The 9,537-nt window shown below is 43.8% G+C and overlaps 1 protein-coding gene across 3 annotated transcripts in view; it reads right to left on the reverse strand.

Annotated features, from left to right (window-relative positions):
• Nucleotides 1-1,748: 1,748 nt before the first annotated feature.
• The window catches only part of map3k4 (mitogen-activated protein kinase kinase kinase 4), a 77,265-nt gene continuing 69,476 nt past the window's right edge, over nucleotides 1,749-9,537 (reverse strand). For all 3 annotated transcript variants that reach the window (XM_036583376.1, XM_036583375.1, XM_036583377.1), the window contains 3 exons: nucleotides 8,775-8,881; nucleotides 3,617-3,796; nucleotides 1,749-2,385 (listed from right to left, as the gene is read on the reverse strand). In XM_036583376.1, the coding sequence (XP_036439269.1) occupies nucleotides 2,365-2,385; nucleotides 3,617-3,796; nucleotides 8,775-8,881 (308 nt within the window). In that variant the 3' untranslated portion in view covers nucleotides 1,749-2,364. The remainder of the gene's footprint in view (nucleotides 2,386-3,616; nucleotides 3,797-8,774; nucleotides 8,882-9,537) is intronic.

Consider the following 9,537-nt stretch of genomic DNA (forward strand, 5'->3'; position numbering starts at 1 on the left):
TTCAAATCACTCAAACACTGCAGACGTCCTGGGGTAAACTGGTATCACCCCCCGCCTCCCTGCGGAGAACTAACCCCGTCCCAACAGGGCTAACGCGGCCTGTATCTGACCTCAGTCTGAACAGATCTGACCTGACCTCTACCCCAGACACAGCTCTGCCCTACACTTCCTTAAGATTAACCGACTCCCATAATGCAACACTGAACTGTAACGTGTGTAAACTGATGCTGTAAGCTTTAAACACCAAAACAACCACACTGGACAAGTTTATAGAAGAGAGAAGAGTAAAAACAGTGAATATCTGGGCTTGTTTTAATTTTGGAAGCAGAGAAAGGAAGAGAAAAGTCTGTCTGTTTGGATTCTGTTGTTAGAAAGTGGCTTGTTTACTTGTTTACACTGTCCACGCTTGTGTTGCTCTTCCTCCAAAATGAACGATGTGAAATGTAACCATAGCAACACGTGTTTTGATGACGCTGCATAAAGGATTCTTTCCGTGCACAAAATAATGATGAAGATTGAGCTGGATTGTCACATGACTGTTCAGACAGACATCACACACATCACATTTATGAAAGTGGCTCAAATCAGAACTGAAAAAATCAGATTCAGGGTTTTTCGGCTGTTCACACATGAAGAATCGGATCGATTCGGGCGACTTCTCCCTGCAGTGTGAACGCAGCCGTGGACAGTCGTGTGCGGCGGCGTGCGGACTTTCAAAAAGACGCTGCAGGCCGTTCTTTAAAAACTCATCTGTTTATTAATTATTATCTCTTTACATTGCAAACACTATAGGAACAACAGAGGACCAGAAAGGTTGATGCCTGGATTGGAGGGGGTCTCCACAGTTAGGGTTCAGACACACGGTCAGCGTGATGGTCGTCGGCTGAGATGGTTGTGAGGGGACGTGTGAACGTGGCCCGAACTGAAGAGAACTGAGACTGGAATCGAACCGAAAAGATCTGAATGCTTTCTGTCCAGACATCATGGGGAACAGAGGACACGGGGTTGATTGCCTAACAAATCTAAATGAAGCCTCTGTGGGAATGGGATGGTCTGTGTCCATGTTCAGCAGCAGAGAGTAAGTCGCTCTCGTTGGCGATCTTGAAGGCACACCATTGGCCAGTTAGAGAGGTGGACCAATACATCACTTAGAACAGGCTAGAATACAACTCACCGGCGGGCTGTGCAGCAAAGGCCAAATAAACACTGATTACAATATTAAAAACAAACAACCCTTTTCCCTTCATTGACTTCTAGACCTTTCTCTGACCCCTGAGGCCGAAACTCATACTCAGCTTTATGGCGTCGGGGATGAACTCATAATAATAAACTCATAAACTCATAAGCAGTGATTTCCTCACAGGGGAATTCCACTGTTTATCTCTTTCTTAGATTTCTGCATAATTCAGTGTTTAAGATGCAAGTGGTTCAGAGTGGTTCTCCGTTCTAGATAAACTTAGAGTCAGAACTGTTCACAGTGGTGGTGATAGGAACCAGACGTCCACCTCTAAAAGCTCCCTCACAGAGTTACTACAGTAAATGGTTATGAATTCACTGCCTGATGACTGAGACACTGTTTTATGATAGTTTAGAGAACTTAAACTCCATTCATGGTGGAGGGATACATGCAGGGCGCTGTGAGGCAAAATAGTCCCCAAAGAAAACTTATTATTTCAGATTTTCCACTATTTTCCATCATCAACATTCATATAAACTCAGAAGACTCGTGTAGGTTCACTGGTGGTTCTGGATAGTAAATAAAATGTCTATATCTGTGTTGTAGTCATGGCGACCCCTGGTTCCTATCACCACCACTGTAAAGACATCTGAACCGTTTCACACCAAACCACTCTGTTTACGTCTCAAACGCTGAATTTTGCAGACAGGTGGACTTGCCCTTCGAGCTCCTCGTTCTGCTTCTCCAGCTCTGAGACTACAGCACGCGCCCTTTGTGCTTTGAGGCAACAGCTTTCCGGAAAAGTGCCCTTTGTTCTTTCTCGTTTCCTTCGTGTAAAATGTCTTCCTTGTTGCTTGTTAATCTGAATTCTTTGCCTCCACTGAGACAGAAGTGGCTTTACAATAAGCTTTATACAAAAGATAAACCCTAAACATATTCTTACAGTATGTACATCACGCCTCCTCCCGCCTGCTACCGCCGCCCTCCTTCCACACACCCGCCCTTTAATCTACTACCTGTACACGTAAGACTTTCTCTCTCTCACGCCTCCCAAACGGTCCCATCGCCGGAGAGGTTTACAGTCCTTCGTCGTCACTCATTAACGAGACCACAGTTCCTTGAGAATACCGTACACAGTAGTGCTAGCATTTTGTAAACGTAAAGAGAACGCAGAGCCGCCTCCCGCGTCATTCCTCGTCCGTGCACACCTGGAATTCAAAGAGAAAGGCATGGGTGAACGCAGGCAGGTGGAAAGATCAATCAGAGTACAGACTGGAACGGTTCATCACCCTGACTCTACAGCTCCGATACGCTTCCATGGCTCAGGACAGGAGGGGAAATAAGAGTCCACTGATTTTTCACAAATTCTCAATAATTAAACGGTTAAGATGTAAACAGAGTCACTCAGAGTGGTTTGGTATGCAGTGGTTCAGATTTCTTCACAGTGGTGGTGATAGGAACCAGACGTCCACCTCTAAAAGCTCCCTCACAGAGTTACTACAGGAAATGGTCATGAATAATGGTTAAACTAATGGTTCCTGCCTCGCACGGCCTTTACACTGACCTGCTACGCTCGCCTGCTGGGACAGTTCATTACAGTAGCTGGTTTCTAAACTAAGGAAACCTAAACTAATGGGTCCTGTCTAAAAGTGACCTCTGCACTGGACAAAATATTTATCACTGACCTTTACACTCAATCTACCGATCAGTGCTTTTTGAATAAGGAAAAAGATGATTTGTCCTGCCCGTCTGATGTTCGAGACTTTTAGATTTTGGCCTTAATATATATATATTAAATCCATTCATGGTGGAGGGATATATGCAGGGTGTTATGAGGCAAAATAGTCCCCGAAGAAAACGTATTTTTCCAGATTCATCACTACATTATGTGTAAAAGTTGAGGAGACACATGTAGCTTCACTGGTCATTTGGGACTGTAAAAATGGCTATACTGAGTGACCCCAAACATGCAGTAAGACCACTGACAACCAAGTTCAGATTCATTTTTACACTTTACTCATATACATTTAACGAAATGAAACTCCACCATTATTAGTCACACTGGGCAGTTTATTACCACATGGTCAGCTCGCTGAGTTCAGGCTGAAAGATATGAGGTAAAAAGTCTAGAGCTGAGCTAACAGACCACACTGTAAGCCCCTGTGATCCACTGTGGCTTTCTGTGTCTCCCTGTGGCTTTAAGTTGATGAGGTAAAATGCTGAGAGTCACTGAAAATCAGCGCTTGAACTTTTGGACCCTGTGTGACGCGTCCGGCTTGCGGTGGTCCGGCTTACGTTTCTCTACAATTAACCATTTCACACCAACCTGCTCTGGGTGACTGAGGAATTTTGAAAAATCGGTGGACTTCCCCTTTAAGTTCACAATTTACATTTACCCAAAAAGAACTATGAGTGTGAGAGAGGGAGGGGGTCTCAGACCTTGACGAAGGGATGGTCCAGCAGTGCGCTGGCAGTCCAGCGGCGTTTGGGCTCGCTCTCCAGACAGTGGGTCAGGAAATCTTTCCCCTCTGTGCTCAGCTTCTCTGGGATGGGGGGCTTGTGGCCCATGCCCACCTTATACATGATCTGGAAGTTGTGCTCATACTCGTGCCACGGTCTCTGAACAGCGAGAGGAGGAAAGGTGTGGGTGAGGCTGAGGAACATCACTGAACATCACACAGGAAAAAGCAGACATTTCGTCCCCTCGGAGTCACCAGGTTCTGACGGACACCTGTCCAGATTATTCAGTCGTCTCCTGTGACATCACTACGCGAGGTGGTTTTTAAGTGGCAGAGAAAAAGGTTCTATCTCCAAAATCAAACTCTTTACTTAGTACCTCAGTTCTATAAGGTTCTATCTGTGAGCCAATCAGCACTTTGAACACACACAAGAGGACCAATCGGTTTCTGTCCGCTCTGCTCAGTGAACTCTTTAAAAAGTCTTACATTTTAGAAATATTAAACCACTAAATACTGAACATGTGAACTGATGGGCTCTTAATTACAACATGAACATTCGTTTCATTCTTTCATCCACCTTTTCTTTTCACATGTCTGATATAAAACTAAACCTCACAGGGCCTTTCGACTGACCTGTTACACTGGCCGGCTGCACTGACCTGCTGGGACAGTTTATTACAGCAGCTGTTTCTGTCTGACTAAAGGAAACTTAAGCTAATGGTTCCTAAAACTGACCTCTGCACTGGACACAATGTTTAGCCCTGACCTTTAGACTTGATCTGCAATGCTCTTTTAAAGAAGAAAAAGATGATTTGTCCTAAAACATAAACGAATAATGAAATAAACCTCATAAAACTGTCAGAGAAAGCTGTAGATTTCACTCTCGCATCACTCTCTTACACTAATTAAACAAATCAGGAGGAGAAACTGTTCCGTCCATCGCTTCTTTTCATGTTCCGCCAGGCAGAACCTTATAACTCCAATCCGAAAGGGAGCTCTTAGGATTAGAGGGTGTCGGTCATGGTCATGTATTAAAGAGACGTTTCCACAAATCAGTTCTGCTGTTTGGAGTGTGAAATCTTTAAAACTCAATATCTGAAACTGCTCAGAACGCAGAGAGAACCTTATAATTCCAAGGGGACGATGTATGCCAGGGTAATTATATATATATATATATATATATATATATGGCTGCTGTCAGAACAAAACCTAGTATGTCCATTTTTGACATTTTTCAGTTTTTGACAGAATTTGAAAATCCCTTTTGTCCTTTGCATTATGCATGAATTTCATGATGAATGGACCAAAAGAAACGGCCGAAAATGGCTTGTGAAGACGTCTGGTTCCATTGACTTACATTAAAAGAAGAGTATGTTTTTTCCGTCTCCTGTAAAGTTACCATTTTGGAGACACGCTGTGTTCCGACAGCAGCGATATACGAAAGTGCTACAGGACACTCACTGTAAGCACGACTGACCTGTAAATATTCCCTGAAGCTGAAAGGCTTTAAAATGTCATTTTTTGTCTGTAACATTTCTAAGATCTGTGGAATCGTTAATCAAAACAAAGCACTCCTGATCCTGAATACTGAGTGAAGGCAGTTTGTTTACAGCCGTACTGCGATAAGAGCTCTCAGAGTTATTTCCTTCTGCTTGTCAAGTCAGGTCAAAGTTCGTTTGAATAGCTCCTCTTATAACAGGTGTTGTCACAAAGCAGCTTTACAGAAAAATCCGGGTCTGAGCCCCTCTGAGCGTCGCCAGTGGTGACAACGGCAAGGAAAACTCCCTGAGAGCAAAGAAGAAGAAATACTGACTCAGAAGGGGAACCCATCCTCCTCTGGACCACAGCAGATGGTGAACAATAACACAAGATTATGAACAGGCGCTCATATTTCTGACCAACGGAGGCAAAACAACACCTTCAGCACTGTTTATGGTCCTCTGTTCACCTAAAGGGGGGAATCGGGGGGGTCAGAGAGGGTCAGTCCTGCTCATCACTGTGTCACGTCCATCATCTGTAACTCGATCTTTCACTGAGTTATGAAGCCTAAACTCAATATGTATGAATCATTTCACTGAATCAGTTCAGAATGCGCTCCCAGCGTAAACACTGTCGATATTCACAGTGATGGTGTTCTGATCTGTTTGAACCCAACATGAACACAGACAGTCATAATCTAAATACACACACAATCATCGTTTATAGGGCTCTTTCTGCTGGGAGGAGTCTGTCCCAAACACCAACCCCTAAATTTACACTTCTGACAATAATACTGACATTAAATTAAATGATGTGAATAAATACTGTTTGATCTTTTTGCTTTCTTTTAAACTGAAGCTGAAAGATTCAGATTTATCATCAGCTCAGTTTTTAGATTAAAAAAGCTTTACTGAAAAATGAAGAAATGGTTCTTCAGACTGATGGAGAATGTGTTGTCAGGTTCTATATGGCACCAAAAAGGGTTCTGCTATCATTATGATGTCAAGCTTGTAACAACAGCAGAACTTTTTTTGGTGCTACACAGAAAGGTTCTATGTGGAACCATATATATCACATTCACCATCAATCTGAAGAACCGTTCTGCCGTACAAATGCGATGGTTCTTTGCATTTACCAACTGCCTTTACTAAAGAACCCTTGAGGGATCTTTTTAAGCATGTGGGCGGAGCCTTATTTTAGCCCCGCCCCTGCATTTCAGAGCAGGAAGTGAGGCTGCATCCCTGTCCCTCTTGGCCACATGGTGAGCAGTTAGATCCCATTGTTTTGAAGTAAATGAGTCCCAAAGTCTGAAAGTCAGTGTGGAACATTAAGAATCGCCAGATTTTCTGCAGTTCAGCACTTTTTAGTGTTTTAATGAACTGCTGAGTTTCAGAGCTCAGAATGAGCTAAAACTGTCACTGAAACAGACACTACTGAAACAGACACTACTGAAACAGTCACTACTGAATTAGTCACTACTGAAACAGTCACTACTGAAACAGACACTACTGAAACAGACACTACTGAAACAGTCACTACTGAATTAGTCACTACTGAAACAGACACTACTGAAACAGACACTACTGAATTAGACACTACTGAAACAGACACTACTGAATTAGTCACTACTGAAACAGACACTACTGAATTAGTCACTACTGAAACAGACACTACTGAAACAGACACTACTGAATTAGTCACTACTGAAACAGACGCCACTGAAACAGACGCCACTGAAACAGTCGCTACTGACACAGACGCTACTGAAACAGTCACTACTGAATTAGTCACTACTGAAACAGACACTACTGAAACAGACACTACTGAAACAGTCACTACTGAATTAGTCACTACTGAAACAGACACTACTGAATTAGACACTACTGAAACAGACACTACTGAATTAGTCACTACTGAAACAGACACTACTGAAACAGACACTACTGAAACAGACACTACTGAATTAGTCACTACTGAAACAGACGCTACTGAAACAGACGCCACTGAATTAGACACTACTGAAACAGACACTACTGAATTAGTCACTACTGAAACAGACACTACTGAATTAGTCACTACTGAAACAGACGCCACTGAAACAGACGCCACTGACACAGACGCCACTGACACAGACGCCACTGACACAGACGCTACTGACACAGACACTACTGAAACAGACGCCACTGAAACAGACGCCACTGAAACAGACGCCACTGAAACAGTCACTACTGAAACAGTCACTACTGAAACAGACACTACTGAATTAGTCACTACTGAAACAGACACTACTGAATTAGTCACTACTGAAACAGACACTACTGAAACAGTCGCTACTGAAACAGACGCTACTGAAACAGACGCTACTGACACAGACGCTACTGAAACAGACGCTACTGACACAGACGCTACTGAAACAGACGCTACTGAAACAGACGCTACTGAAACAGTCGCTACTGAAACAGACGCTACTGAAACAGACGCTACTGAAACAGACGCTACTGACACAGACGCTACTGAAACAGACGCTACTGACACAGACGCTACTGAAACAGACGCTACTGAAACAGACGCCACTGAAACAGTCGCCACTGAAACAGACGCTACTGACACAGACGCCACTGAAACAGACGCCACTGAAACAGACGCCACTGAAACAGACGCTACTGACACAGACGCTACTGAAACAGACGCTACTGAAACAGACGCTGACACAGACGCTACTGAAACAGACACTACTGAAAACAGTCACTACTGAAACAGTCACTACTGACACAGACGCTACTGACACAGACACTACTGAAACAGACGCTACTGACACAGACGCTACTGACACAGACGCTACTGAAACAGTCGCTACTGAAACAGTCGCTACTGAAACAGACGCTACTGAAACAGACGCTACTGACACAGACGCTACTGAAACAGACGCTACTGAAACAGACGCTGACACAGACGCTACTGAAACAGACGCTACTGAAACAGACGCTACTGACACAGACGCTACTGAAACAGACGCTACTGACACAGACGCTACTGAAACAGACGCTACTGAAACAGACGCCACTGAAACAGACGCCACTGAAACAGACGCCACTGAAAGTCGCCACTGAAACAGTCACTACTGAAACAGACGCTACTGACACAGACGCTACTGAAACAGACACTACTGAAACAGACGCCACTGAAACAGACGCCACTGAAACAGACGCCACTGAAACAGACACTACTGAAACAGACACTACTGACACAGACGCTACTGAAACAGACGCTACTGAAACAGACGCTGACACAGACGCTACTGAAACAGACACTACTGAAAACAGTCACTACTGAAATAGTCACTACTGAAACAGTCACTACTGAAACAGTCGCTACTGAAACACCTGGTACAGTTTGGTAGAGTTATGGTTGATCTGGAATGTTCAGTCATTAATTTTAATAAAATGATCAGAATTAAGGTTTAGAGTCACTCAGAGCAAAAGAGTTTAGTCTAAAGTCCTGAATGTGTTTCGGCTCTGACTCTGAACCAGTTCAGCAGAATCATCTGTGTTACAGGGGATGAAGAGTGGATTTGGGCCAGATTACTCAAACGACCTGACGATGTGAAATGAGTGACCTTAGAAGACACTAAGTGACCAACACTGCTGAAGAACACTTACTTTTCCAGTGACCATCTCGATGAGAACACAGCCGAGACTCCAGATGTCAGCCGCGCGCCCGTGACCTTCACCCTTCGCCCTTGTGATGACCTCAGGAGCCATGTACGCTGACGGAGAAGGAGTTCGGAGTTATTCTCAGTTAGAATCACAGAATCTTACCCTCCATTTAATCTGGTACTTCAGGAGGAATGAGCTCAGCTGAGCTGGCAGCACAGGGGTTTGTCCACCAGAGTTTGGGATGATTTCACACTGCACCCAATTAAAGACGTGGGTGTTCAGTGATCGGCCAGAAACCCAGCTGAGATAGAGGCGCTCTGATATTCTCACATTAGAACCAAAAAACTAAATACAACTAAAACGTTTACGTTTCTCCAGCCTATCAGTGTGAAAAACCCAGATCTGTCACATATTTGATACAAACATATTATCTTATGCCTACTTCAGATTAAGAGTTCCACCATTTTTTAAAAATCCCCCATAATTCAGTGTGTGAGATGTACACAGAGAGGTTCAGAGGGGTTCGGTGTGAAACGGTTCAGATGTCTTTACAGTGGTGGTGATGGGAACCAGGTGTCGCCATGACTACAACACAGATATAGACATTTTATTTACTATCCAGAACCACCAGTGAACCTACACGAGTCTTCTGAGTCTATATGGAATGTTGATGATGAAAATAGTGGAAAATCTGAAATAATAAGTTTTCTTTGGGGACTATTTTGCCTCACAGCGCCCTGCATGTATCCCTCCACCATGAATGGAG

This window comes from Colossoma macropomum, unplaced genomic scaffold (genome assembly GCF_904425465.1).
Source record: "Colossoma macropomum unplaced genomic scaffold, Colossoma_macropomum, whole genome shotgun sequence".
In the NCBI taxonomy this organism is placed as follows: domain Eukaryota; kingdom Metazoa; phylum Chordata; class Actinopteri; order Characiformes; family Serrasalmidae; genus Colossoma; species Colossoma macropomum.